Source organism: Ursus americanus, chromosome 17 (genome assembly GCF_024610735.1).
Source record: "Ursus americanus isolate L20-20 chromosome 17, mUrsAme1.1.p, whole genome shotgun sequence".
NCBI lineage: Eukaryota > Metazoa > Chordata > Mammalia > Carnivora > Ursidae > Ursus > Ursus americanus.
Window position 1 is genome coordinate 48,231,720 of NC_142143.1, and position 27,209 is coordinate 48,258,928.

Below are 27,209 nucleotides of genomic sequence, written 5' to 3' on the forward strand. Positions count from 1 at the left end.
AATGACCAATAAGCACATGAAAAGATAATTAACATCATTAGCCATAAGGAAAATGCAAGTCAAAAAAAGACTGAGGGAGGGGTACCTGGCTGGCTCAGTCAATAGAATGTGACTCTTGATCTTGGGGTTGTGAGTTCAAGACCCACACTGGGTGCAGAGATTACTTAAAAAAAAAAAAAAATCTTTAAAAAAAAAAACCATACTGAAATATCACTTCACACCTACTGAATGGCTATAATCCAAAAGTCAGATAATCACAAGTGTTAGAGAAGAATGTGGAGAAACTGGAACCCTCACATCCCAAGTCTGAATAGAAAATGGTGCAGCTGCTATGGAAAACAATCTGGCAGTTCCTCAAAAGGTTAACTAGAGAGTGTTACCATATGACCAAACAATTCCACTCCTAGGTATATAATTAAAATATATGTCCACAGAAAAACTTGTACACGGATGTTCATAGTAGCATTTTATAATAGCCAAAAAGTGGAAACAACCCACATGTCCTTCACCTGATGAACAGAGAAATTCAATGTGCTACATCCGCACAATGGAGTGTTGTCTGGGAATAAAAGGAGATGAAGGTCTTTTGCCTCACGCACTAATGAAAGCAAGATAGGTCAGCAGCAGCTCCGCGGGAGGTACCCGCAAGGACTTGGCCAGGCTTCCTGATTTCTGCCCCATCAGCTCAAACCGACATGGTCTGATCAGAGAGGCAGTCTCCATAGATGCTGCCAGTTCTTCCATCCGTCCACCAAGGATATAGGCTTCATCGGGTTAGACTGAGCGAGCTTCCTTGCATGGATTCTCCAAGACATCCACCCAATAAAAGGAACAATGCTAGCTCTTTGTACATAACATTTTTTAATCTTTAAAAAGAGAGAGGTGAAGCACCTCTACGCACCACAACGGAAAGTCTGAAATCATTCTGCTAGATTAAAGAAGTCGGTCTCGAAGGACCACGTATGATTCCATTTTTCTGAAATGTCTGGAACAGGCAAATCAGAAGGAACAAAATAAATTAGTAGTTGCCTCGGGCTGGAGGGGATGAGGAGATCAGAACCAAGAGATACAGGGTTTCCTGGGGGGGTGGTAGTGATAACAATGTTCGAAAACCCATTGCGGTGGGTTTTTGAACACACAACTCTGTGAATCTACTAAAAGCCACTGAGTTGTACACTTTAAATGGGTGAATTGTATATATCTCACTGAGGCTATTTTTTCAAATATTGGAATAACAGGTAAATTTTTTTCTTAACTTTTTCTTTTACTGTTTAACAATAAATAAAACCCTAAAAAAAGTAAAAATCACTCTGAGAGAAAATAATTTTCCCAAGTGGAGATTCTTCAAAACAACGTATTCCTAAAAGAAGTGATGATTATGGGACATGATGGAGGCGTGAGCTAACGCAACAGCAGGAATCCTAGGACTATGTAAATGTATCAGGTCAACACGGTGTACACCGTGCTATATGTCAATTACATCTCCAATTAAGAAAAAAAAAAAGTACTCCCAACTCAGAAGGTCACGTCCAGGAAAACAGGCCCGGGGGAAGTGGGTCTGGCCAGCAGTGACGGAGCGAGCAGCAACGTTGTTCAACGGGCAGAAGACCCCACATCCTGAAATGTGTGTCAGTAATACCGGAGGCATAATTCCAGTTTCTCTTGACCGTGGCTTCAAGTCATCGGCGGAGAGCACCCACAACGATCACGGAAGTCAATAAAGGCATTATTGTAAAAATAGGACACTTTCTAAAGTACAGAGTTTAAAAAACCCAAACACTACACAACAAATTTTGCCTGCATTTCTGTCCAGTGCTACCAGTTCTCATGACAACAGATGTTGAAATCATTATGGTTTTCTCTGATCAAATGAATTTAAAGTATCTGCTAACACGGACAGTTTAAATTAAAACTCCAGTTACATCCTGTTTTATATCTTGATATTTTGAAGCTATGAGGTTCATTTTGTGTTGAGTAGGAAAAAAAAAAAGAGAGATAATTACTTTTGAGCAATCTGAAATAAAATTAAGTTTCTTGATTTTTTGTGGATATGAAAAGTTGCCTTGGGGTTAAGCGACTTAGTCTCAAATTCTGAAATCTGGAAGACACTTGTGGAGAGGATTCCTCCACCTGTAAGGACAGCAATAAAAATAAAGTTAGTTTTGTGAAAATACAGTTTACCCTATGTACCTCCCTTCCCTCTGACTGCTTCTATGGAAGACATAATACATTCCCCAACCCCCGCCTTGGAAGATTTGAGCAGACGCAGGCAATCAGGCACCAGCTCCTTGTGGGATCCTGTCTACTTTTGCCCTCTGTGGTAGCTCCAGCACCCAGCTCTGGGACGGGCAGGAAGAAGTGACTTCTTGCTGAATGAGTACATATATATAATTTCTAACGGTGTGGCCACTACATAATTGTGGCAGCCCATTCAAGGTAAAAATGTGGGCCCTTTGTTCAAAGGTAGGAACTTCAAGATGCCAAATGCAAAACATTAAAACAAGTACGGAGTGGTTCTCAGCACAAAGCCCCGTATGATTGACTGCACAGCGTGCACATCCGTGATGCCAGCCTCAGACACGACACCACAATACCAGCGTCCTTGGTACTATTAGCGATCCCCAAGCACAAGGCAAGGGACCAGTACGGTCACAAGGAAGTTTCGCCACCATAGGGAAATGAGAAAAATTAGCACAAGTCAATCTTTCACGATGTAAATCTGTTCAATTTAGAGCACTGTAATGGTTCACTTCATGTGTGAACTTAGCTAAGCCATGGTACCCAGGTATTTGGTCAAATATTATTCCAGATGTTTCTCTGAACATATTTTTAGAAGAGAGAAACATTTATATCAGTAGATTTAGGAAGCAGATTACCCTCCGTAATGCAGGTGGGCCTCGTTTGATCAACTGAAGGCCTTAACAGAAAAGAGACTGTGACCGCCTCCCAGAAAGAGAATTCTGCCTGCCTTTGGACCCAAACTGTAATATCAACTCTTTGGGTCTCCAGTCTGCTGGCCTAGCCTCCAGGATTTTGGACTTGGCAGCCTCCACAATTATGAGCCAATTCCTTAAATAAATCTAAACAGATAGATGACAGATGATAGGTAGGTAGGTAGGTAGGTAGGTAGGTAGGTAGGTAAATAGAGAGGGATACAGACACAGCCCATTGGTTCTGTTTCACTGGAGAACCCTGATACAAGAACTATTTGGGGGGGGATTTTATGATTACATCCTTCCTAGATTTTTTTAATGACAAAATGTCATTGTCATTTTAAAATATTCTGGAAATCACTGCTTTATATGATAAATTTTAGAATATTTATACATATGCTTTTATTTAAAGGGACATTTTTGTTTTTCCCTTTTTGGTTGTGGGACATGAGGCCAAAAATAACCCAAAAAACAAAATCAGGACAATATTCTCTTTCAAAGCTTTTTTTTCAAAACCCAAAGCTATTAACCCGCAGAAAAGCAAAAGCTTTCATCAAGGAGGGGCTCTGTCGTTAGTACCTGCAGAACTTAAATGCTGATTTGGCTCTGAGGTAGCCATGTGGGTATGAAGGAAAGGTAGGGGGACAGCCCTGGTCATTGAAACTGAGCTTTCAGAAATCACACATCTCAATGCACTAGAAAGTCTAGATACAGAAGTCCCTAATTTATCAGGCCTGAGGCTTTGAATTCTTAGTTTCCTCATTTCTAGGGATTTCTGTAGCTGTCACATGCTTCTGGCAAGCCTTATGAGAAAACTGATCCTCTTCAGTTAGAGAACTTTGCCCGCACTGGAGCCGTTGGACAGTGACATCAGCCAGTGCTGGATCTTCGTGCTCACAGACCTTCTGCAGAGCTTCAGAGCCTTGGCAAGCTCAGAGTGATTTAATGTTGTCACTGTCTCTTTGTGCCACCACAGAAACCAGAATTCGCCCATTCCATGCTGATGCAAAGAAATAAAAGGCAAGAAACTTTTAGGAAATGACTTTCTTTGGAATTTCCTGTTCCAGGCCAAACGCCTTATTATCCCTGGGTCTTTGTAAGAGGAACACATTCAACTTCAGAAAAAGATGTTTTGCTGAGATGGAAATTGCACATCGAAGAGCTGATGTGGAGCACAGAACGACGCCCCGAATCAGCAGGGATCCTATTACTTCCAAGAAGGAAAAAAAAAAAAACTTTTCTTACACTATGCCTATTTTTATCACTTTCCTTACAAAACCTGTCCCTCAGCCTCTTTTCCCAATCCTGATTCATGGTACCTGGATCCCCGTGGATGCCCAAGCTGGAAGCCTGAGACTCAGCTCAGGCCCGACCCCCCTACACATAACTGACCATTAAATCCCACGCACCCCTACCTCTAAGCATCTCTTCTCCAACCCCGTCGCCACCTGACCTCAGATACCTAATCATTCTGCTCAAACTACTGAAATCATCTTTTTGTAAGGAGCTCATCTGCTATGGCCTCCCAAAACATAATCTACTAAACTCCAAAGCGACCTTCATAAATTCCAATTCACAGAGCCCTTAAAAGGCACCTAGCGTTCTCCATCGCATTCAGGGAAATATCTAATCTCTTTGGAAGAGCCTTTGTGTCTTCCCGACTCTTCCAGGGTCCTCAGCTCAACCTCTATTTGCACGCTGTGCTCCAGCCACAATACCCTATTTCTATGACGGCCTAATACGCCTAGATGTCACACGCTGCGCTTGCCCGGCCCCTCTTAGAATCTGTTTCACTGTCTCCATGCCATGTGGGGTCACAGGCCATACGTCTTCTCCCTTTAGAACTCCGCTTGGCATTGGCAGGTTCCATTAGCATGTTCTCCTCTGGGCTCCCACCATGGCCCCTTCTCTCTGTCACAGCCTTGAAAGCCCGAGGACACTGGAACAAGTCTACACGCCAGCACATAAAGCAATCCTAAAGCTTCTACTGGAACTTCATTTGGAGATCATGGATAATTCACCAGCCGCTCCAGTGGAGAGTGGGAATTAAACTGAGGCTGTGGCCCACCAAAGGGAGGGGAGGGGGATAAGGAAGATTTGTAGAAAGAAGGTGCGGGACGGCCAGTTTCTCCCCGCAAGCCCCCTCGCATCAACAGACTGGCGTTGCCTAGAGTGCAGGCCTCAAGCCAAGTGACAGACAGATCGACCAGGCACAGGAGAGGACAGCCGACAGAGGTGGGAAAACACTTGGTTTTAAGTGCTACGGCACAATGTAACACTACTGAAAAACACACAGCCACGCGTAAGCACACTGAAGTGAGCGACACTTAGCAGTGGCGCGCACGAGAACATCACTCCTACCATCCGGATTTTGCTTGGACTTTCGGCATCACTCAGGCCACAGGCTCTTTTGGACCCACGAAGCTCTGATGGATCTTCCTCCGGATCCACTTCATCGGATGAAGATAATTTCCATTCTCCGGGGAAGGCGAACGTCCAGTCATCAGCCGCAGAAGCCCCGCTTCCGGGGACACGGTCTGTCACCCGGGTGGTTGTGACTGGAGGGAGCGGGGATGCTGAGGGCTGTGTGCTCGGGCCTCTGCTCTCTCCAGAGCTCCTCGACGGGGAGGCGAAATCTGCCGGAGACTCACAGCTCATGGAGAGCTCGTTTTGCAAAAAATGTTTCAAGCGAGTTTTTCTGAGAACCCCGTTTCTCATAATCGCGCTCCGGAGGTGTGACTCCTCCGCGATGACATACACCCTGCAGCGGCCCCTGGTCACGGCGGTGTACACGTGCTGCCAGTGCTGGCGGCCCGCCCTCCCGACCACGTACACGACCGTCTTCTCCTCGGAGCCCTGGGAGGGAACAACGCAGCAAGAAGAGTTAATACCGCATCACAGGTGCACGTCTTCACACAGTCTACCGAGCCCGGAAAGTGGGGTCCTCGAAGTGCGACCTGGCCAGGAGTTCCTCTAAAGCCACCTTACAGTTCCAGTTTATTCATTACCCAAGAACTCACGTTTCCTAATTATGCGGTGAAGTTCAGGTCTTACAGAGGCACAACTGTGTAGAAACCCAACAACACGCTTGAAAGACGGCACGCAGTGCCAGGTCTCCCTAGTCAAAGAATTTTCAATGATCGAATGGGCTCTATGCATAAATGTGTGATCCCACTGGTACTTACACAGCAAAAAATAGACACCTTAAATATTCAAGACGAAGAGAGTAGATGAATTTGCTTCTTTGTTTACGTTAATATCAAGTATCTGGATAGAGACAATTGATGTGCTATTCTGCAAACATCAAAGATGCTTCAAATCAAACCGGATACTCTCAGGTAAAGAATGATCACGACTACGTAACACAAAATAAAATCACTCGGATCCAAAAAAGTAAATACAAACTGAACATAAATCTCTAACAAAACAAGTCACAAAAAAGGAGGAAAAATTCTATCAAAAATTTAACTAAGTCTGTCTCCAAAATGGAGGGCCCTGGATGATTTTTTTTCTTCGACTTTTCTGTAGCCTCCCCTTGTTGAACCATTTTGTTACTTTCATCACGATAAACAAAGCAAAAGACAACGAACCTTTGCTTTTGCAGTTTAGCAAGCCAACAATTATACAGGCAAGAAAAATGCCCAATGTCACCATTAACTATGAGAAAACAACCTCAAATTTCGGGGCCATTCTCAGTCCCTACATTTTCAATGCGAACATAAACTAAGAAGTGGTTTGAACCATGATCTCTTCTTTTGTGGGAGAAGAAGAATTGTGGGAAGACGAATGACAAGACCAGGCATGTAGAAAATACAGATCCACAGTTAAAACCCTCTTCCACGGGGCGCCTGGGTGGCGCAGTCTTTAAGCGTCTGACTTCGGCTCAGGGCGTGATCCCAGGGTCCTAGGATCGAGCCCCACATCAGGCTCCTCCGCTGGGAGCCTGCTTCTTCCTCTCCCACTCCCCCTGCTTGTGTTCCCTCTCTCGCTGGCTGTCTCTCTCTCTGTCAAATAAATAAATAAAATCTTTAATAAATAAATAAATAAATCCCCCTTGCACGCCAAGCACTTCTATCTCTCTGGACACAGAGAACTGGAACCAACTCTTCGGATTATAAAAGTGTGACAAACACTTCCTGCAGGTGCTGCTGAGTCTCAGAAATGTACTTAAATGACCCCTGATCATACAAATAATAAGTACATTTTACAGACACACAGCTCCACTTCTCCCCTTGGACTTCATATTGGCTATTCCTAAGCAGGTAAATGCCTAACCTAAACTCAGTTAACGGAGTGCCTAATCCTCAACAAACACGGAAAAACTTAACAGCTTCACAGTCTCCCTCATAGTCACACTGCTGCGACCCACTGTCCTCACAGCATCTACAGTGACACTCGTGAAAAGCAACTCCAGTCACATCAGACTCTGCTTAGCGCTGATAAACAGCTCCCAAGCTCTCAAAACAAAGTCCTGACTCCTTCACACGGCTTATCTGGTCCTTCGAAAGCCAGCCGTGACCCTGCTCCCTTCCCTCCTCCTTTCCTCTTCCCTTCCCCCAAGCCACGCTCCATCGGACACGAGGAGCCTCTCTGTGGTCCTGCCAGGGCGGGCCCACTTCCAGACTAGCATCCCCCTCCATGCCCTCTCCAGCCCGCTGTACTTCCTCTGTCACAGAACGTTCACTGAGCTGGAATGGAACTGTCCACCTTAGCTGTCTTCCTCGCTGGACTGTAAGCTTCTTGTTCACTCTTCTTTATCCGGTGTCTCACTGAATGCAGGATGCTAAAAATCAAATGGTCACACCAAAGGTGTGCTCAGAAAGCAGGACAGGACACCGAGCTTCATCTCAGTCACCTGCTAGAAATTATTTGTCCCCCTTTCATACCTTCCTTGAGTCATTCGAACTATCGGACTTCTCAAAGGAGGCAAGTTTTTGTACGTTTACTTTTAATTATGTATAGGTCTCTTCTCTAAGTGTGTCCTGAAACTCAACAGTTGTAATAATAAACACAAACCATTCATTCCTTTCGTGATTTTCCAGACTTAGAATGTGAAAGTCTACATGGACCTTAGAGTGGGGGTCAAACGACTTTCTCTGCAAAGGGTCAAAAAATAAGTATTTTAGGTTCTGCAGGCCAGACGTTCTCTATCACAACTACTCAGGTTTTCCTTTGCAATGCAAAAGCAGTCATAGCCAATAGGTAAATGAACCAGCGCTGCTGTGTTCCCATAAAACTATTTACAAAAACTGTTAGTGGGCCAGATGTGGACATTATATCGGATACTTCGTCCTAGATGGTCCTAGGAGGTGACCCGGCCCCCAATCCTTCTACCCTCCCTTCCCCCATGTTACTTCTCCGACCTCATCTCTTGTCACTCTCCCACGGTGGCCTCCTTGCTGTTCCTGTTCTTCAAATATGCTAGGCAGGCTCCCACCTAAGAACCCTGGCCTTGGCTGTTCCCTCAACCTAGAATGCTCTTCTCCCAGACACCCACACGGTTAACTTCTTTACCTCCTTCAAGTCTTTGCTCAAATGCCACCTTCTCAATAAGGCCTATATCGACTGCTATTTAGAATGACAGCGGCATCTCACGTCTGACCCCACTGTCCCCACCCCGTGTCCATAGCATTTGCCACCTTCTACCATGACGCGTCAGCTGCCCTTGGAACAACATGGGCTTAAACTGCATGGGTCTGCTTACGCATATTTTTTTTTTTCTGAATACAGTATAGTACGCAAATGTATTTTCTCTTCTTTATGGTTGTCTTTTTTTTCTTTAAAGATTTTCTTTATTTATTTATTTATTCGACAGAGATAGAGACAGCCAGCAAGAGAGGGAACACAAGCAGGGGGAGTGGGAGAGGAAGAAGCAGGCTCATAGCGGAGGAGCCTGATGTGGGACTCGATCCCAGAACGCTGGGATCACGCCCTGAGCCGAAGGCAGACGCTTAACGACTGCGCCACCCAGGCGCCCCTCTTTATGGCTATCTTAATAACATTTTCTTTTTATACCTTACTTTGTTTTTAAGATTATATTTTTAAGTAACATCTACACCCAACGGGGGGCTCAAACTTACAACCCCAAGACCAAGCGTCACACACTCTACTGACTGAGCCAGCCAAGCGCCCCTACCTTACTTTATTGTTAAGAATACAGTATAAAATACATAGGACATACAAGATATGTGTTAATCAACTGTTTACATTATCGGTAAGGCTTCTGGTCAACCGTAGGCTATTAGTCGTTACGTCTTTGGGAAATCGAAAATGGTACATGGATTTCTGACTACAAGGAGGGGTCTGTGCCCTGAACCCTCCCAGTGTTCAAGGGTCCACTGTAGTTTACTTATTGTTTTACGACTGTGTCTGTCTCCTTCCTCCTCCCCACTAAATGTAACCTTCACAGTGGCAGGTATCTTTGTTTCATGGACTGATCTAAACCAAGCATCAAGATCAGTCTGACTCAATAAATATTTGTTGAACTGAACTGAACTTAGAAGAAGTAAACTAACTACACTCTTACAACATAACGATCACGAATATTCTTAGAGGTAAGAGATGCTATTTCAACCACAAAATAAGAGCCAGATTCAATAAAAGGAACATTTAGAGATAGTTACTATAACCTTAATCGAGTAATAAAAAGATCCCTTCATCCTTCAGAAATGTAAAAACAAAGACTGGATTATAAATTTGAGGAAATGTCTCAGAAAATACAGCAAAATGATAATGAGATGGAAAACGAGAGAGAGAGAATAAATTTGGATAATCAGTTCTGGAGGTCGAACATAATAGAAATCTTAGAAAGACAAAACAGAGAAAACTGAGGACAAGAATTCTTAATGAAATTATTTACGAAAATCCCCCTAAATTGAATGATACGAGTTTCCAGAATTACAGAGAGCCCATCATAAAGATCCATGGGAGAAATTCTGCCAGGACCTTGCAGCCAGGAATATTGGTACTTCTTAACAACTGGCTGTTTCTTTTTGCTTTTTTTATCCAACAGACACCGTCCACCAACCGCACTCTCTTGTTTTGAAAATTTAAAGCCACATCTGCGGTCTACACCAGCAAGCAAATAGGTCAGTGCGCATATCGGCATTCCATCCCACTCTTAGCGAGAATCCTTTTACCACCCTTACCTTTATTTTTCACTTGGCATCATTTCTTTATCTTTAAAAAAAAAATCAGGCTGAATTGTGAGCATTTTTTGTAAGTCATTTCTAACTCTTTTTGGAACTGAGATGGAGTAGGTTAATAAATAAAACACCAGGGGCGCCTGGGTGGCACAGCGGTTGGGCGTCTGCCTTCGGCTCAGGGCGTGATCCCAGCGTTATGGGATCGAGCCCCATGTCAGGCTCCTCCGCTATGAGCCTGCTTCTTCCTCTCCCACTCCCCCTGCTTGTGTTCCCTCTCTCGCTGGCTGTCTCTATCTCTGTCGAATAAATAAATAAAATCTTTAAAAAAAATAAAATAAAAATAAATAAATAAATAAAAATAAATAAATAAAACACCATCTACTTAAAAAAAAAAAAAATCCCTATGCTAATTGATTTTTGCCTACCAGTAGAGGGTACAGGCTAACCTAAATTTTTCCACATGCAAATGTAGGCTGATGCAGCTTCATGATTAAAGCAACATACCAACATCAAAGAGGGGCGATCAAAACAATGAGTTAAATAACAAAACCACAAATAACTGATGAGAATTCGGAAGTATTAAAATAGAGCTAAGGGGCACCTGGGTGGCTTAGTCAGTTAAGCATCCGACTCTTGATTTCAGCGCAGGTCATGATCTCAGGATTGTGAGATCACGCCCCACATCAGGCTCCCAACGCAGTGGGGAGCCTGCTTAAGATTCTCTGTCTCCCTCTGCCCCCTCCTCCCCCACCCCCCAAAAAAGAGTTTAAACATGAATTGCACTAAATACAATGTGGTGTCCAGGATTAGATCCTGGGACAGAAAAAGGGTATTAGTGGAAAACAGGTGAAATCCAAATAAAGCGTGTAGCTTAGTTATTAATAGTGTTCTTCCAATGGTAATCTCTTAGTTTTGACAAAAACGCCATAGTTGTGTAAGATGTTAACATTAGGGAGGGGCGCCTGGGTGGCTCAGTCCTTAAGCGTCTACCTTCGGCTCAGGTCATGATCCCAGGGTCCTTGGGATCAAGCCCCACATTGGGATCCCTGCTCAGCGGGAAGCCTGCTTCTCCTGCTCCCACTCCCCTAGCTTGTGTTCCCCTCTCTCTCTCTCTGCCAAATAAATAAATAAAATCTTTAAAAAAAAAAAAAAAAGATGTTAACATTAGGGAAAAATGGATGCAGGGTACATGGGAACAGTCTCTGCTACCTTTCCGACTCTTGTATAAAACTAAAATTATTGCCAAGTAGAAAGTAGTTGCCTCACACGAGCAGAGGAAGGGGATCATTTGTCAAACCTGCCAGCTTTATCAATACAAATGCCTATGCAAATTATGCCCCAATTATATATAACATGCTGATTATATAACAGTAAAAAAATAAGCTGCAAAAATAAATAAACATCACAATACCATTTATGTAAACCTTGATAAAGGTTTACATTAAATAAAGGCAACAAATTTTATTAAACAACTAAAGGCAACAAAATTAGGAAGAAAATCACTGAAGGTACTCAATGGCTCGGAAACCTATCCAAAAAGCCTTATAAATGTTCAGTGTTACCTGGAAAGTGTGAATAGTTCTTGCCCAGGCGTGTTTTATGTGACAATATTTCATTAGTTTATCAAAGTCCACAGTTACTTCCAAGCCAGCTGCATTATTAATGGTCAAAGATCTTCTCTTTCCAAAAGTTACATCGGTGACATCCTATTACCAAAACAAAGAACTATTTGGTATGTTTTCAAATATGCACACTGTAGAAATATTCTATTTTGGTGTTGAACATAAAATAGCATGTATGTCCAAAATTATTAAGAACTTGCAAAGGCTTCAAACCTACACTTGGGCACAAACTGAATACATGCACACCCAAATTTTAATAAACTTGAAACCTGACCTTAATTTGACTCTCTGGAGAACAGTCTGTATTGTCTGACTTATTCTGAAGTCTATATATTTCACTTCTCGCACTGGCTATGTAAGTCTGTGTATACTCTTTGCAAAAAGTTTATTTCTCCTCACAGCTCGTAAAGAATAAGCTTTTAAGTTTAAGAGGGCGTTTATACAATGAGAACAAATTCAAGGAAACTTCTCGTTTCTATAGTTAAGCAGCAACCAAGGAAATGATGCTATGCAAAATAGAGTAAGTGTGTCACTTGTCCCTCATCTTTGTTACCCAAGTTCTTCGAACTTATTAAAAACATGTTTCTTCACACAGTCTTCCAGAAAATATAAGAGAAACATGTCCCAACTCATTTTATGAAGCCAGCATTACTCTGACACCAAAACCAGACAAGACTTACTAGGTAACGACAAACCAATACAGTCACAAACATGATACAAAAATCCTTAGCAAAACATGATGGAAGAATGTCAACTCTGATATGATTAGATTCTGAATCAAACCTAGGGCAATTAAAAAAAAAAACACCTATCTCTAATAGGTAAAACGGTACTATTTTTCTGTTATCGCTTACCTTTGTTATAAAAAATATTTCTCCATTGCAGAGTCGAATATCACTTTCAAAGTCATGCTTGTTTTTGGCAAAATCATGAGGAGTACCATTAAAGTCTTCACCACCGGCCTCTCGTTCGTTACTCTCCTGACTGGGAGAGTTATTTTGGGGGAGTAACTCTGAGAGATATACGTTCCTGGTACAACAAATTTTATCACCAACTCCAAACTGAAGTCTATTCCGATGGTCTCTGGGTTAGAAAATGAGAACACATCGTCAAGGTTTGGAAAAACCTCAACTTCATTTTGTTTAAGCATTAACCCTTACTCAGATCCCATTTTCAAAATGATTTCCACACTCTTTACTTCCCTTTTATTCTCCAAACGCAACAAGAAATCAGGCTCCCCACAGTCACGGTCTGATTACCTATCCCCTCTGTGGCACTTCAAACCCAATGACATATGCCAGCCAAATCTTCTCAAATTAGAAATCTTGGCATAAATGCTGACGTCTGTCTTTCCTTTTGTATTCTCAAAGTTATCCAAAATCTTAATGAGTCTACCTTTTAAATTCATCCTCTCCTCTCCAATCTCTTCTACCGCTACCCTGTTTCACATCTGACCCCACGTATACGTCTTTCTAGTCTAATAATTATGACCTTATATCGGAATAACAGCAGCAAACTGAACAAACGCTGATGATACACCAGTTACTGTGCTAAGTGCTCTAGAGATGTCATTTCATTTCATCCTCACTACGACTCCGAGAGGGGACTGCTGCGTCAGTGTCCTCTCTTACGTATGTGGAAAAGCAAACTGCCCGCCGAGATCACCGTCACTGGCACACAGACTGCACGACCTCCCGCTGGCGCTCTCTAACCCTTTGTGAGGCCACCTCGGGTGGTTTTCGTGTGTGTCTCCCCTCAACAGACAGGGAGCTTCTCCTGGAACTTCCACATCTCTACCTTCTCTGCACTTAATAAATAGTAGGTGGTGATAAAAGCAAGAGAAGTGAGTTACTTCCTCCTGCGTGTAAACAGAGCGAGTCTCCACACTCATATTTCTCTGACGGTGTCCACAAAGGTGCTCTCTGCCGGCATCCTGTTGCTAAGGTTCGGGGACACATCTACACACGTATCGTATTGGGAAAGCATTCTGAATTCCCCACACTCATCTTGGAGAAGCTGGAGGCTGCCAATCTGAAAACCACAAGGAAACTGTATTCCTTATTTTTTTTATTACACTGATTACCCTTACAGTCAGTTCCTAAGCATACATATTATATTTAATTGAAGAGAGCACTTGACTTCACAAAGGAGAGTGAAAAAGATTTTTAAATATGTGGCTACAGTGATAAATGTCAAGACAAATAAAAGAACGGTGAGTAAAGAAGGACTTTATTCCTTCCAGGAGCTATTTACTCCTGGAGCTTTCAGATCTTTAGCGCTCACTTGATTAGGTGGCCTGTGTAGTGCTTGCAACAGCAGGCGTTGATGACGTCACAGTCTTGCCTGAAACACATGAACGAGCAAGGGTCACCTTAATGGTACCTGTTTTGTACTTACTCTCGTTACCGATGATGACAATGTACTACACGCTATAAAAAGTTTCCAGGAATCCCTCCAGGAAAAAGCACTTTGTAATTTTTATCTTTTCTTTTTTTAAAGTTTTTATTTTTAAGTAATCTCTACACCCAACACGGAGCTTGAATTCACAACCCCAAGATGAAGAGTCCCACGCTCCACTGGCTGAGCCAGCCGGGTGCCTCTGTAATTTTTATCTTCACGTAAATCTTTGTTCCACTACTCAGATTTCATGGGAGTTTCCAAATATAATATTTGGTAGAAAGAGCCCTCTTTATTTTTTTTAAGATGTTATTTATTTTGAGAGAGAGAAAGACCATGCAAGTGGGGAGAGGAGCAGAGAGAGAGAGAGGGAGTGAATCCCAAGCAGGCTCCACGCTTGGCACTCAGCACAGAGCCCGATGTGGGCCAGACCCCATGACCCCAAGATCACGACCTGAGCCAAAATCAAGAGTCGGATGCTTAACCGACTGAGCCACCCAGGTGCCCCGAAAGAACCCTGTTTAAAAGCTGCCCTCTGCCATGTCTAACAAAGAAATACCTCAAAATCAGAGAGAGAATCAGCAGTGATGAATGATGAGTCGCCCATTTCAACAGCATCTATGTAAGTTATGAGATTTAAAAGCTGGACTAAGAACATTAAAATGCTGTAAATGCTTTACCTTCTAAATGCAATAAATTGGGATGTTTGTGCATCTTGTAGGTCATTTTCTTTGAGTAAGGTTTGAACTGCAGAATATAAATCTGGTAATTCAAGAGAAAAAAGTTAACACAGAAAAGCACCAAATTACAACAGTGTTTTGATGGAGCCACTAACTCAGCATTCCTGCGAAGGGGGCTCTGGGAAATATAATACAGGTCGGCCACGGGAACGTCAACCTCATTTCTACAGCAGCCAGAGCACCAGAGAGAGAACGATGAGGGTTCCAGACACCCTGTCCTCAACGGAGATGTCAGCCACCAGCCGGGACAGCTCCGAATCTGTACTTCAACCATTTATCACTGACGGTTTGTGAATGCTGAATTTAAAATATGAGCAAGAGGACAAACTATGCACCAGAATTCCCGGAAGGTAAGACTTCTTTCTGTTTGAAGTTCGGTGGTAGATGAGTTATAATCTGAAGCTCTCTATGCTTTGCACACGTTATTTCACTGAATCTAATCTTCACAACATTACAGGAGGCAGGTATTACATCCAAGGTTGATATTTAGTATAAAATATTGAGACACTTCCATGAAGGATGGAAAATAGCTATTCTCCAAACACTGCAATGCCCCACCCCCACCCCAACCATGTGTTTGCTACCCCGGGGACCCCCAGACCTCCCCATGATCCAGCAACTAGAAGGTTAACCCTGGCACAGCAGGGGCAGCCATCCCGAGAGTGGCCACACCTTACACGCTATGAAACAGACTGACCACAAACACCAATTACGTTCTAGATACAAATGTGAAGCTGAGGCTCTTGGAAGTAAAAGTCATTTTCCAAATGGCAGGGGTGGCTGGCCTCCCTCTCTCAGACCTCAGATCACTGACAATGATGACATCCACTTATCACCTCCCTCAAAGCGCTGAGAAATAGACTTCCTCTAATCTGTCTTACCAATAGTACACAACAGTGAACATTTCCCATGAGACAGAGAAGACAGAAAAATATGGGTAAGAGCATTCTAGGCTTTTGTGCCTTCCCCTCGTAGCAGATGAATCAGAGGCGAATGAAAAAGCCCAGGCCTCGTGATGCCCTGCTCTAGGAAGACGAAATGAGTTGCTTACTGAGCCCTTCATCGTTCAGATGAAGGGAAGAGTCTCACTAAAAAATGGCCACTACTCAGCTCACCCCCAGCCAACCCTTGGCCTGCCAGGGCAGGAATTTCCAAAGGTTATATCACAGGATATTGTTTTCATTTACACGCACGGGATCTCACTGTTCTGCTGCTTGCTCTCTTCATTCTCTCAACATCTTTTTTTTTTTTAAAGATTTTATTTATTTATTTGCCAGAGATAGAGACAGCCAGCGAGAGAGGGAACACAAGCAGGGGGAGTGGGAGAGGAAGAAGCAGGCTCATAGCAGAGGAGCCTGATGTGGGGCTCGATCCCATAACGCTGGGATCATGCCCCGAGCCGAAGGCAGACTCTGACTCTTAACTGCTGTGCCACCCAGGCGCCCCCATTCTCTCGACATCTTACAGATCAATACATATGCTGTATTTCACTGATTCTAAGATACACATTTTTCTCACGCTTCCGCATCTCTGAAGTTCCAGCCCAGCTATGAAGCCTGTCTTCGGTCTCTGTACTTTGTAATAAGGGGAATAATTTACTCAGTAACTTAATTATTAATGGAAAAGTACTATATGCCTCTCTCTAAGGAATATTTATTCAGTTCTCTTAAAGAAGGGACTAATTTTCTAGCTGAAGTTTGTAATTGAGATGGAAAAACAGCATCAGCTGAGCTCTGCTGCCATTCTGAAACAGGCCACTCTTTTTCTTAAAGTACATTCTCATTAACAAAAAGAAAAGGCACCAGAAATAAAACTAATCATATTTTAGGTAGATCTAAATGGAGTGGCAAGGAGGGCACGTTCCTTAACCAGCTAAGTCTCATCTTTTTCATCTGTACTAGTACCTACTCTTAACCAAACTGTTGTGAGAATATTACCTATTAATTATTCACAATAGATGTAATATAAAATCACAAAGCAATGCGCAGCTTACAATCCCATTTACATAAGACAGAAATAAATAATATATGTTTGTGTATGAACATAATAAGGTTTAAAAGGATCAACACCAAACCTACCACATAGTAAGAGCAGTGGATGAGTAAGAGTTATAGTATGTGGCCTTTTGGGGGTTGTCTTGGGGGAAACGGAGAGGAAGATAACAGGGAAATATTCATTTACTTCAGACGCTTCTGAATTATTTGACCTTTTTTAAGTAATAGAAGTTATTTCTACAATCAAAAAAAAATCAAGAGGGCATTTATAGAATACTATGTATTATATGATCCCATTTCGAAAGAGAAAAAATTATTATAACATGTGAATGGACCCCAACCCCAGGGAACTGTGACTACGACCCACAAGGCAGGGGAGGCTGACACATAAAGCAGGATGTCACTTAATTGCACATTGGAGTGGAAGTGGCTAAGTAGTTAGGATATACCCTTAAGAATGATAAATTCTCAGTACTGATCATATAAATCTTCACTAATTCATTTCGAGTAAACCATTACGCTATCAAAAAAAAGTTTGCTAAGTATGTTTAGAATACAAATAAAGATCAAAAGATTTAATCAATTTGTAATAGATCATTTAATATCTATTATTCACAAAAAAACTAACACTTCTATAGTGCCTCGAAAAGGACGAATGCCCTCACCCCTCACAACAGCTCCACGAGCAGCGTCCTATGATTCCCATTTTACAAATGGTAAAGTGATGTGACATGGGTCATACACAGAGGGGAAAAGACGCTGTGTATTTCCTGTGTTTTTGCCCCTGTTAATGTTGTCATCCTAAGACCCATAATCAGAAGCAGGGCCTGTCCATTTTATAAGAAACGGAAAGGATGAGTAGGAACTCAACTTGGCAACAGTTTGACCATTATTTTTGGTTCACAAATGTACCCAAAATAACAAATGTAATTACTTTTCCAACTGCTATAAAAGAAAACCTTCATTAATTAGGCTATGCTTTCTTCTGAATGAACTTGGATTCCTGGCGCTTTGCTTCCGTTTAAACTAATCATCTACATCCATTTATTCGCTCAACAAATACTTACTGGGCCCTTAGTATGTATGTGTCAAGAGCTTACTTCTTGCGTATGTACGTGTGCATGTGTGTGTTTACGTGTGTCATTGGTCCTTCCAAATGCCTTCCAGCATGAGATGGTATACAAATGCTCCGTTAAGGCAGATCTGGTTACATATGTTGGGTTGGGAGAGCTTACTTCACAAAATTCTAAGGTACTCTGCATTTGATGCTGAATATATTTATTTTCAGTACCTAAACTTTTACTAGCAATGTTTATCTTTACCATCAAATAAAATTATAACGAGTCATTTAGTAAGTACATTATAAAACCGAAATCGTAACCCTACATAATATAGAAGTTTATACTTACAAAAGTGAGGATCATTTTTTGATAACTGAGAGCTGGCATCCTCTTCTGGGAGTCTGATAAAAATAAATGTTTTATCTCGTATTGAGACAGGGAGTGTTGGATTATCAGAGATATTCAGCTCTGCATCAAATATTGGAAATTGGCGTCTTGAGATTCTTAAGTGAAGATAAAAAAACACAGCAAGAATATTAGTACCCAAAAATGCGTCTTCATATCAGAGATGTCATTACAATAACTAATAGCTGCTAATAGATAATAAATAAGATGAAAAGGCTACCCATATAGGCATTATAAATAGTAAATGAGTTTAAAAATAGAACTAGCAAGACCATAATGTTACACTTACCAACAGTCCTCTACCCCTAGCAAATTAAAAGCATTAGAAAAAACTGCCAGGGAATTTACCATTCTGAGAATTTGACCTACTCTCCTCCAGACCACAAAAACTATGCAGGGTAGGTATTATCCTCATTTCACAGGTGGGTAGCATGAGGCTTACGCAACCGCAGTGGGTTGCCCACGGCCACACAGGTAGAAAGCAGAGGAGCTAGGAGGCAAATCTGGGCCCTTCTGGCTCACATAAGCCCTCTCTATTTCAATTAATCTGGACTCTTTGGGGCCTTTTCCATAGGCTTACATCAGTCTTTTTTCCTTTTTTTGTGTCCACATCTCTTTGCTTCTATGCCCTCAAACTTCTTTTGCTTTTTCCCAAGACCAGCAAATCCTATCAGAAAACAGAGCGCAGGGCAGGTGCCTTGTTATAACAGTCTCTCCTTGGTTATCTGGAAGAAGACCAACTCCCTGAAAAGACCTAACGGCAACCTGGCTATCAAAGCTAGTGGTACCCAACTGTCATCTTCAACCCTTCCCCACAGGGTTGAAGGGGAGGAAAGGGAAGAAGGCTGCCCTTGCTGGAATATCCCAGATCTAATGGTGGCGGTGCTGAGAATCACCATGGATTTCCTGTTTTGCTTCTGACCCAGAACACGGAACACACTTCTAACTCTAGGAGTCCTTCCCAGCTATCACTGGGATCCTGTGACATTAAATATTTGGTGATGACAATTAAGAAGGAATGAAGAAAGCAGCACAGCTCAAATGACATCAAAAGGGTTAGTAAAAGGAATTCCTAAGTTTTAGATAAAACTGACTTCTAAGAAATCTAATGTGCGGGGCGCCTGGGTGGCACAGTGGTTGAGCATCTGCCTTCGGCTCAGGGCGTGATCCCAGCGTTATGGGCTCGAGCCCCACATCAGGCTCTTCCTCTGTGAGCCTGCTTCTTCCTCTCCCACTCCCCCTGCTTGTGTTCCCTCTCTCGCTGGCTGTCTCTATCTCTGTCGAATAGATAAAATAAAAATCTTTAAAAAAAAAAAAAAAAAGAAATGTAATGTGCTTTAGATCCTTCTGAGATTTTCGGACTTTAAAGTGACCAACCATCCAACTGCATTCATTTGCTTAACGTCTTAACATGAACCTACAACATCCTACCCTATCTCTGTCAATCCTTCCTATAATCTCACAGTCCTATCCAGGGCAGACAGGGGCATAGAGAAAGGAAGTTCTGAATGTTCTAATTTCTGCTGAATCCAACCAAGAAAATGTTCAAGCAACAAAAACAACATTCATAAAAGAGTGTCAAAAAACAAAGATAAATTTTGGCCCAGTGAACAGAATAGCCCCTTAGTATTCTGAGATCCCATTAGATCTATTACGGAGGATCACTCTGTAGGCGTTGCAAAGACTAAAGGAAAAGAAGGATTCTTTTCTACACTAAGGGGAGCAATATGCCATGGGTGCCACCAGGATTCATCAAGGAGCAAAATACCATATTCCTTTTTTTTTTTTTTTTTTTTGGCGTGGAGCTCTCCATACAAAATTAGGGGATAATTCTTCCCCATTCTCCCTTGAACTCTAATGAACTCATTTCCAAGTCTTCTGTTCCCCTTGGGCTTATTCTAGTCTCTCAGCTTGATGCAATTTTGATTCACATATATACTTTTTAAATTAGGAAAACACATTCACTCTTAAATTTCAATAATAATTCATGCTGGACCAGTAATGAAAAATATTACCTTTGTTTTTCTAACTGTGGGGCAAAAGGTACATATGGACCTGAAGGCTAGAATAAGTTTGCTAGAAGGGCACAGTAAATGTACCACACTCAAGTGCCCTATTCAAAGGCTAACAGGTATTTTTATACCTTTTATTTCTAATACAACAGAGAGAAAATGTAAAATGTTCATTATACTATACCTTGTGGCATTGTTCACAATCAGCTCAGATTCTGCTCTATGGTTTTTCTTTAGTTCAATAGCACAATTTCTTGACTTAAGAGTCTCAAAAAGATCTGTCAGCAAGTTACCAGGTTCGATGCTGGGCAACTGTCTAATATCACCTGAAAGGAGAATAAGATATAGTAGGCTTGCAGGAACAGGGTTCCTGAAATTTAGAAGTTGTTTTTATTTCTCCCTACTGCTATGTGCTATAATTATAAAGATTTATTCTAAGAAGAAAGCTCCCCCAAAATTACTTAAGAACATTAACTCTTTAAAAATATTTAACAACAACAAAGCATTCAGAGTAAACAGTGTGAGATAGAAAAAACAGTGATAACACAGTAAGGTGAAACCTGAATTGAATTTCCTTCATACCTACAACCCCAGACAAACTGTGTAGGGGCATCTATTTTAGAGAAAAACAGGCCTTACAGTCTTAGCTACATGGTATTCAGTCACCTACTCAATCTTGCTCAACGTCTTAGTAGACCTGGAAGAATCTACGGCCTCAAATAAATAAAATAAATATATAAAATACAAAATAAACGAACCCAACATATTTGATAATAAATTCCTGTAATATAATGATAATGTTTGGCTCTGTTAAAAATCTCTTTAAACAAACCAACCATGGAGTTAAAAACAACAACAACAACACCAAAACAAACTATTCTCTCAGTGGAAACTAGGGGAATGCTTAAGCCATTAACAGAATCAACTGCTTACAGCACATCCTCAAAGACCAAAGAGAATTATTTGCATACAATTTGATTCTCACAATATGATTCTCCGTGAAATTATACAGTCTATAGACCAGTAGTACCCAACAGAATCTAACTAAATCTCACCAGAATGGGAAAGAATTTAAGAGGCTACTGATGTCTGACTTGAGTTATTAGCTGAAAATCATAATTTCACTCCTAAGTGGTCTATAATTCAGACTTTTTTTTTTAAGATTTTATTTATTTATGTGACAGAGAGACAGCCAGCGAGAGAGGGAACATAGCAGGGGAGTGGGAGAGGAAGAAGCAGGCTCATAGCGGAGGAGCCCGATGTGGGGCTTGATCCCAGAACGCTGGGATCACGCCCTGAGCCGAAGGCAGATGCTTAACGACTGTGTTACCCAGGCGCCCCTATAATTCAGACTTTTTATTATTTCCAAACGATCTACATCATTATTTACTCTAAGTGTGACAATTTTACTATTTTAACAGTCATCATTAAGGTGACTAGCAGTAGCCCCTTACGACTCTACGTTGTTTCGCAGCCTGGTCTGCTATCTCCTGGCCCACACCAAGAACCACCCACGCTGACAGAGGGAGAGGTCAGACTGAACTCGGGGTGACTGGGGTGCGGGCTCTGAGAAACGGCTTTCCACCTGTGGAATATGGATACTAAAACGGTGAAATGGTACAAGCAACCAACCAACTGCCATGCTTTGAATTAGACAATTAGGATTCCAACAATATTTAACTTACCAAGGATAATAAGCTTAGAAAGTTTGGAGTGCTCACACAGTAACTTTAAAACCGATTTGAAGATTCTGACAGATACCAAACTCCCTTCATCCACAACCAGAACTCTAACTGAAGAAAATTTCCATGGACGGTTCTTGGCCGGGCTTTTCTTCTCCCATAAATAAAAGCTATAATTGACCTACAAAGCAAAGTATGGCATTTCTAAATTCAGGTTACAAATTCTACAAACGAACATCTAAACATGTTATTTTAAAAGAAAACTCTTAAATGGGGGAGGGAGGGAGGATGTAGGTAAAGCCACACAGGGAAACAGGCTAAAGAAATAGAGAGTTAAAACTTTTTTTTTTTTAAGATTTTGTTTAAAGTTAAAACTTTTTTTTTTTAAGATTTTGTTTATTTATTTGACAGAGAGAGAGACAGCCAGCGAGAGAGGGAACACAAGCAGGGGGAGTGGGAGAGGAAGAAGCAGGCTCCCAGCGGAGGAGCCTGATGTGGGGCTCGATCGCAGCACCCCGGGATCACACCCTGAGCCGAAGGCAGACACTTAACGACTGAGCCACCCAGGCGCCCCAAAAGTTAAAACTTTTTAAAACCCTAAAGGGATGTATACACAGAAAAGACAGATCAAACCAATCTAAAAACAAAAAAGATCAAATATTAAAAAAAAAAAAGTTTCCTGATAAGTACTACATGTGTTTAACAATCTTCGTACACACCACTATTGCAATGCAAAAATCTCAACCCTTCTCTTACTGCTCTTGACAAGACAGAGCTCCCTATTCTTTTCTATTCCTAAATAAACCTTCTCTTGGCCTTCTGAGGTGGCCCGGTCACTTCAGCCCTCCCCTCCTCCCAACCGTAACATTCCATCCTGGAAATAAAAGGCTGCTTTCCCAAACTAACTATGAAAATATTATTTTTCTTCTAATATTCTTTTTTTTTTAAAGATATTTATTTATTTATTTGACAGCAAGAGAGAGACAGCCAGCAAGAGAGGGATCACAGGCAGGGGGAGTGGGAGAGGAAGAAGCAGGCTCCCAGCAGAGGAGCCCGATGTGGGGCTCGATCCCAGGACTCCGGGATCATGCCCTGAGCCAAAGGCAGATGCCCAATGACTGATCCACCCAGGCGCCCCTCTTCTAATATTCTAACCTTCCCTACTTCCCCAACATTTAAAAACCCACCATCACCAACAACAAAACAACTTAAAAAAGTATTTATTAAAGATATAGTAATATTTACTATTTAAAAAATAGAGATGAGAAAATTTTGGAAAATAAAACCAGAGAACATGAAATATTTTGGTACACATCATTCCCAAAATGTTTCTATGTTGTGAGTATATACATAGAGACACTATATACATACACAGATTTCTTAAACGTTCTCGTATCTTTACTTTTCTATTGAAGCTAGATTCAAGATGTCTATTAAGTAAAAGCCTTCAAGTTTTCCACCCAGATGCATCAATTCCCTTCAGCAAAACCCCCATTCTCTCAAAGGCCTTGTCTCAAAAGAACATCTGAATCACTGCTAACTGCTTCCTTGTATCTTACAGATTCAATCGGTGATCTTAGAAATGCCTGGTTGACACTTCCCACTATATTCTTAGTGCGACCAACTCAATACAGGCCCCACCTATGAGCCTAGATTACTCCCACAGCTTTACAACCTTATTCCCCTACATGCTAACCCAAACGGGATTGCCAGATAAAATATGTCAATTTCAGATAAACAATAAAGGACCTTTTAGTGCAAGTATGTTTGATGCAATATTTGGTACATGTTTATACTAAAAAAATATTTTTATTTTTATCTGCTCCATCTGGTAACTGGGTGACCCTAGCATAAGGATGATAAATAAATGGCATAAGTGCCACACATCAGTGCCTTTCCTATGGCCCTACACTCTCTCTCAACTCTATATGTGGCTTCAGAAATATTCTCCCAGCATCCCAAGCAGATATTAAGATACCACCCATTGATCAGAGTCAGAACATAAGACGAAACTTAGTAACAATGCCTCTCTGGCTCTCCTCTTCCAAGCCAAGCCATCAGTGAGCTACACCGAACTTCTCTAGGGCTATGTTCATTTGGGTGACAAATAAAGGTAATGCATAATGTCATTTCTCAGGTGGCTCACGGCTCTGAGATTCTATGTAATCTTCCTTAAAACTGCTTTCTTCATTTCACTCTCTTGCTTAGGATCCTAAATGGCTCCCCAGTAAACCACGTCCAAGCTTCTGTGTTAGGTGTGCAAGATCCATAATAAAGGAGGAAATTATGGCACTACAGAAAGAGCAATGAGGGGGGAGGTCACAGATCTGAATCCAAGTGTTAGCTCGACACCTGGTTACAATCTTGAGCAAGTCATTTATTTTATTTTATTTTATTTTTTTATAGATTTGATTTATGTATTTGACAGAGAGGGAGAGACAGCCAGCAAGAGAAGGAACACAAGCAGGGGGAGTGGGAGAGGAAGAAGCAGGCTCCCAGCAGAGGAGCCTGATGCGGGGCTCAATCCCAGAACTCCGGGATCACGCCCTGAGCCGAAGGCAGACGCTTAATGACTGAGCCACCCAGGCGCCCCGAGCAAGTCATTTAATACCCTCAAATTTCAACTGGCTCCTCTGTAAAATGGAGATAATATTGCTTACTCACTTCATTGGTTTATCAAGGATTTGATGAGATACTTTGCAAACTTTAAAGCTTAGTTCCCAGTCTGAACCAAATTCAATTTCCATGATTTTACAATACACAGAATTCATTCTAACCAATGCAGTCACCTCAAAACCATCTACACACACCATGATCATTCTCCTCAAGGCCTGTGGAAAGGCCTCCCCTCTAAATAAAATGTCTTTCTCTTCACCTGAGCCTCTCTGTCCTTTAGAGTCCAAATCAATGATTATTTCCTCCAGAAATCTTCCAACAACCGAGTTCCTTGATCTATAAAATGGCAGGTCAGACCTAGAAAAACCTCTCCAGTTCTTTAGAAGTTTAAAATCTCATGACTTCTAATTACAGCCAAAACTATATTTCAAGCATATCATTTGAAAATTGTATTACATGACTGTTGGTCAGGCATTGTTGCGGGTGAAGGAGATACAGAACTAAACCAGATGATCAAAGTCTTCCCTTCTATGGAGTTTTCCTTCTGTAAAATAGAATAAAACCTTTTCCTTCCAACACAAATGCTTCTCAAATAAGGTCTGTGGACGGGAACACGCTTGGAACCAGTCCCACCCAGGATAAAGCTTGGACCAGAACCTAAACGAACTACATCATGAAGCCTACACTTCAGTTTGGCTGACTTCTTTTCCACAGCGAGACTTTCTCCATGGAAGAAGCACTGTACCGACGGCCTTCCCAGCACTGGCTGCCGCCTCCCTGCAAACTGGCCACAGTTTACAGACCAGCTGTTCTGAGTGGCACTGATTTAAATGTTCAGCTACTACAAAGCAGGGATCCCTGAGACATTCGATAAGTACCTACTGAGCGTCATCAGGAAGAAATGAAAAACAAACTCACTTAAAGAAAGCCTGCCTTTCAGGCAAATGTTTTCTCTGTAGAAAAAAATGGAAAAAGTTTTACCTGACACAGCGTGTAAGCGTTGAAACCAGTCTTCTCTCGCAATAAGCCTGCCGCTTTCCCGGTTGGTGCCGTCAGTAGCACCTCTATGGCCTTGTCTGCCTTCAGGATGCTCTGCTCGGTAAAGGTGAGCCATTCTTCTGGGACATTCTGGTCTTGTTCAAAATCTTCACAGGCTTTTTTTACCTCTTTTTCTTCCAGCTGCTCCATATGCTTAAAAAGATGGCTAACAATGGTGGTCTTCCCACAACCGCCCTTCCCACTGATGACCGTCACGGCGTTGGAGCAAACCATTTCCAGAGCAGCCACCTGACCCCGATCCAGCTGAGCGGCACTTATTTCTACGTTCACTTCATTTTCACCGTCGTTCCAAACATGGTCGCCACCGTCCTGTGGGTCCAGAACGTCCACACAATTTTCTGAACTTGTTTCGTCCCATTGACTTCCATTCAGTGTCTCGTCACTCCTTGAATTCTCAGCTTTTGTGGTGTGAATTAATGCAAGCACCCTCTTGACATCGACCTGTAAGTGCCACGGAGGCCTCGTCATCAGGTCACATATTGAAGAGGCAATGCCTCGCTCAGCCTGGTAAAGGTCATAAAGAAAGATACACCCCTTCTCGTATGTCACCACACCAATGTCCTTCAAAAACTTCAGAGACTGCCAAGCGTCTTGGAAGGACATATGGTCTGACAACTTAGAAGTTAAGTCAGCTTCTTCAATGCACGTGTGCCCTTGGTCTCGACATATGTGCCTCAGTTTCGAATATATTATTAACGCATTCTTCTCCAAATCACTCATCAACTGGAGGAGAGACTGGCACTGACAAAATGATGTCCAACTTGCCTCACATTGCAACAGCTTCAGTTCTGTGTAGGTTATCTGTAAGAAAATAAAGTTCGAGTTGCTTTATAAAAATCATAAATGTTGATGAATATATCAGAATTACACAAAACTGTGTTATTCGTTAATAATTGCTTAAGTCCCAGAGGACATGTATATCAACTAAATTTGGAGGAAAAACTGAGTCCCTAATACAGCACCAAGTTTTTGTTGTACTGTGATTAAAGATCTATATAAATTTTTAATTAAAACAATATTTTCTCAAAACAATACAGAGACAGTTTTCAAAGTCAAATAACACTACGAAGCTTATCGCAAAAGATAGGAATCTCCTGATTCACCCTTTCCATGCCTTACAAAGTCAACACTGTTCTAAGTACTGTTTATACTACCCTTTTATTTTTAATTTTTGATATTTAGTATTAATCCCCTGCTACGGGAAGTCTTTCTCTACGAAAGCTCTCTCTCTTTCATACCATCACCTCCACACCTGCTTCTCCTCTTCCCACTTTGAAAAAAAGCTATAGAATACATTTTGTTAATCAATTTTGGTTAAATCACTGTTAAATAGGATTCACAGCTGAACATGATATACTACAATTATATTAACTTTTGTGTCAAACTCTTGTGTGTATAGTGAAGTTCATGACCGCCTCACTTTCTTGGCTTGTTTAGGTTTCTACGTGCCTCTCAACAATTCTGCCCAAACTCTACAGAAGGGGCACTAAACTTCCTTCCCCATGATCCACTCAGTAGGTTCTCCACCAGCTCCATTTTTTTT

General features: G+C 41.8%; 1 protein-coding gene across 4 annotated transcripts in view; it reads right to left on the bottom strand.

The window, feature by feature from the left end:
- Positions 1-183: 183 nt before the first annotated feature.
- Positions 184-27,209, bottom strand: part of HELB (DNA helicase B) — a 31,418-nt gene continuing 4,392 nt past the window's right edge. For 3 of the 4 annotated variants that reach the window (XM_045789639.2, XM_045789645.2, XM_045789642.2), the window contains exons 4-12: positions 25,589-26,467; positions 21,995-22,172; positions 20,494-20,635; positions 18,241-18,395; positions 14,778-14,859; positions 13,984-14,043; positions 12,555-12,783; positions 11,641-11,784; positions 2,058-5,789 (exon numbers count right to left, since the gene is read on the bottom strand). In XM_045789639.2, coding sequence (XP_045645595.2) covers positions 5,187-5,789; positions 11,641-11,784; positions 12,555-12,783; positions 13,984-14,043; positions 14,778-14,859; positions 18,241-18,395; positions 20,494-20,635; positions 21,995-22,172; positions 25,589-26,467 — 2,472 coding nt within the window. In that variant the 3' untranslated portion in view covers positions 2,058-5,186. Of the gene's footprint in view, positions 5,790-11,640; positions 11,785-12,554; positions 12,784-13,983; positions 14,044-14,777; positions 14,860-18,240; positions 18,396-20,493; positions 20,636-21,994; positions 22,173-25,588; positions 26,468-27,209 lie in introns of all 4 variants that reach the window. The other variant, XM_045789640.2, reaches the window with a different exon arrangement.